The following is a 3,274-nucleotide window of genomic DNA, read 5'->3' as shown; positions in this document are numbered from 1 at the left end:
ATGGAAGGATTGATCAGTTCACGAATAATTCATTTTCGTCCTTACAGTAGTCAAGGAAGCACCTTACTTTTTCCATTACAAACATCAAGTAAACGAAGAATATCTTACGGTCAAATAAGAATGATGGGACCTTTTACGTCATCCAACTCAAAAGTTGGTTCCGTTAAGCCATTGACGGCCTCTTCATTAGGACGATTTGACAACACATTACCTTCTAAAGGTATTTTATTCATGAAATTGTTGATTTAACGTTGATTTTATTGACGCTGGACTCTGTTTTCTAACTTTGGTATTCTTAATTAACAGAGGTTCTTGATATATGGCAAAAAGCCGATGCTGTTTGCTTCGATGTGGATAGCACGGTGTGCGTGGATGAAGGCATCGATGAACTTGCCGAGTTTTGCGGAGCCGGGAAAGTTGTTGCTGAATGGACCGCCAGGTGGAACGTCATCATTGGTTAGTTTAAAAAACGGTTTGGTTTCGGTTGATGTTTATGTTGATGTAGTTTTGCGTTTGCAGGGCAATGGGTGGTTCGGTGCCTTTCGAGGAAGCCTTAGCTGCAAGACTTAATCTTTTTAAACCTTCATTATCGACGGTCAATGAGTTTCTTCAGAAGAATCCCCCAAGGTATGATGGCATTTAATTGCAATATTTGTTGATAGTAGGTAACATTATATATTCTTTGATGTTTAACACCTTAAGTGTGTATTTAAGCTATTAAGATGTTATTAGTTAAGGCAATGTGTTTTTTACTATTTCGTCGTCACTTTATTTTTCAATCGGTAGACTTTCTCCTGGCATAAAGGAGCTGGTTCAGAAGCTTAAAGAAAGTGGTAAAACGGTTTATCTTATATCCGGAGGTTTTCGTCAAATGATCAATGTAAGCTATCAATTATTAATAATTGCTTTCAAGGTTTTATTTGTTTTTATAATCACCAGTGTTGCACAACTCGGAATTACTCGGCGAGTACTCGGTTTTTGCAACTTGGGGAGTACTCGGTCAAACTTGGTCAAATTCGGTCAAACTTGGTCAAAATTCGGTCAAACTTGGTCAAAATTCGGCCAAACTCAGTCAAAACTCGGATTACTTGGAAAATTGGTCAAAACTCAGGATAACTCGGAAAATCGGTCAAAGTCAAACTTGGTTAAAATCCGAGTACTTCATGAGTACTCCTGAGTTGCCGAGTACTCCTTAAAAAGTCCTGAGTATCGATTTTTGCAACCTTGATGGTTACAAGTACTAATTCAGTTAAAGTAGTACCTTTAGGAAATACATCTTTGACCTATCACCTATAAGGTCAAATAGGTTGCTATTATTCTAAGCTATGTATGAATTGATATTATTTTGGTTCAATAAATATGCTATTGACGGATAGTATTATGTTTTTATAGTCTCTTTTTTTATTTTTTGTATGATGTATGCATGTAGCCGGTTGCATCAATTCTTGGAGTACCAACTGAAAATATATTCGCTAATCAACTGGTGTTTAGTGCTTCGGGTGAGTTTGCTGGATTTGATGTAAACGAACCAACTTCAAGAAGCGGTGGAAAACCAACTGCAGTTGAACTATTAAGAAAGGTTAGTCTTTTTCATCGTGCGCGTTTTAATGGTTTTGAAACAATTGAAATAACTTCATCGGTAACACCAAGGGAACTTTTCAGGCTCATGGGTACAAGACAGTAGTAATGATTGGTGATGGTGCAACTGATCTTGAGGTAAGAATAAGTCAAAAGTCAAGTTATGTTTTATCTCTAGTGTGTCAGCAGGTAAGATTTAGAAAAAAGTAAAAAATACCTTTAAAGTGAACAACTTAAACGAGTCAAAAATCCCCAAGGGTGCATTTGTTTACCTCTTAACTGAATGGTTCAGCGCTGCATGCTGATCATTCAGTATTCAGTGCGTTTGTTTCTGACCTTTGAATGATATATGATGCTGAATGGTTCAGGAACCATTCAGAGTTGAAACACTCTCTTAACCATTAAGCACATAAATTTTTTGTAATATCCTCCTCAAATAATATTCAGAACACTTAACAAACCAGTATATTGAATTTTTATTTGTGTAACTTGTTAATAAGGTAATTTTACCCATTTCATATCGTTAATTTAGAATGATTATGAAACGACTTTTTTCATTCAAAACCAAGTTTATTTAGAGACTGAATCATTCAGATTATGAACCCTTCAGCGCTAAGTCATTCAGTTTCATCAAACGCAGCCTAAGTGTATATTTGTAGCATAAAATTGCGCTATTCATATTTTTAATAATTGTTTCCGCAGGCCCGAAAACCAGGATGTGCTGACATGTTTATCTGTTACGGCGGTGTACAACTTCGAGAAGCCGTTTCCTCAAAAGCTGATTGGCTAGTGTTTAATTTCAAAGACTTGATTAATTCTTTGGAATAGCAATAACCACTTTTTCCTATTCATTTGGTGAAGCCTTTTTTCATAAGTATATCTTTCTGCATTGCAAAAGCACTACAACATATTGTTCAATTACAACAAACAAGATTGTTGATTTGGGTTGTTTTAATATTGGTGGTGATTAGTTAAAGTTTAGTTCAGATGTGTTTTTGACAATTATGGGCTACATAATACAATCATTACATTCCAAAGCCATGTGCATCTTTTTTTCTTCTTTTGTCCAAATGTATTTTGGATCATCATAATATGTTCTGCTTTTGGTTGTTTGTATTGTCGTCGTCGTACGACAAGATAAAAAGGGACCGGCCTAAGAAAGGCGAAGAAGTTGGAACACAAATACGAGTTGGCTTTTGAAAACAATGCAAGTGTTCGATACTTTATGCATTGAGTGATAATAGGACTTGTTCACTATTAGTTGATAAACGCTTTTTTATTGAACAACAATTTTTAAAATAATGTAAATGAAAACAACTAAATGTCATATTATCGAATGTATATTAACCGAATTATACTAAGGATGCTAAAATTTTGGTCTTCCATTTATCTAATTGTATAGTTTTTTTTTTTTTTTTTTTTTTTAGTTACTCCCTACTGTATTTGTTTAGTTGGTGCAAAGTTTACATCAACTATTGTAGCGACCCGAAAAAATCGTCATTTGACGGCGCCGTCTACTTAGGTCCCGTTACGTGGTCATAAGTCTTTAAAACAACGTTTGACCAAAAGTATGTCGCATTTATTTCAAAAGTATAGATGTTTCAAGGTTTACAAAGTAGTTCGACAACTAGTTACGTTACAAAGTTTAAAGTACAAATGAAACATATGCGACATAATTTGAAAGTAGCCAAAAGAC

General features: G+C 34.9%; 1 protein-coding gene across 1 annotated transcript; it reads left to right on the top strand.

The window, feature by feature from the left end:
• Nucleotides 1-2,929, top strand: LOC139892380 (phosphoserine phosphatase, chloroplastic). Its single transcript, XM_071875447.1, has 7 exons — nt 1-220; nt 307-439; nt 520-627; nt 787-880; nt 1,430-1,579; nt 1,663-1,716; nt 2,281-2,929. Exons 1-7 carry the CDS (start codon nt 1-3, stop codon nt 2,404-2,406), a joined length of 885 nt encoding a protein of 294 aa, XP_071731548.1. The 3' UTR covers nt 2,407-2,929.
• The last annotated feature ends 345 nt before the right edge of the window (nt 2,930-3,274 follow it).

Source organism: Rutidosis leptorrhynchoides, chromosome 2, assembly GCF_046630445.1.
Source record: "Rutidosis leptorrhynchoides isolate AG116_Rl617_1_P2 chromosome 2, CSIRO_AGI_Rlap_v1, whole genome shotgun sequence".
In the NCBI taxonomy this organism is placed as follows: domain Eukaryota; kingdom Viridiplantae; phylum Streptophyta; class Magnoliopsida; order Asterales; family Asteraceae; genus Rutidosis; species Rutidosis leptorrhynchoides.
The sequence above is the reverse complement of the archived record's forward strand: the minus strand, read 5'-3'. Positions and strand labels throughout refer to the sequence as shown.

What these genes read in the sequence shown, in the direction of transcription:
- LOC139892380 (XM_071875447.1), top strand. Translation starts at nt 1, where the DNA reads ATGGAAGGATTGATCAGTTCACGAATAATTCATTTTCGTCCTTACAGT. An exon ending in GTTTTCGTCAAATGATCAAT is followed by an intron (nt 881 to 1,429) that starts GTAAGCTATCAA and finishes GTATGCATGTAG; the next exon opens with CCGGTTGCATCAATTCTTGG. An exon ending in ATGGTGCAACTGATCTTGAG is followed by an intron (nt 1,717 to 2,280) that starts GTAAGAATAAGT and finishes TTGTTTCCGCAG; the next exon opens with GCCCGAAAACCAGGATGTGC.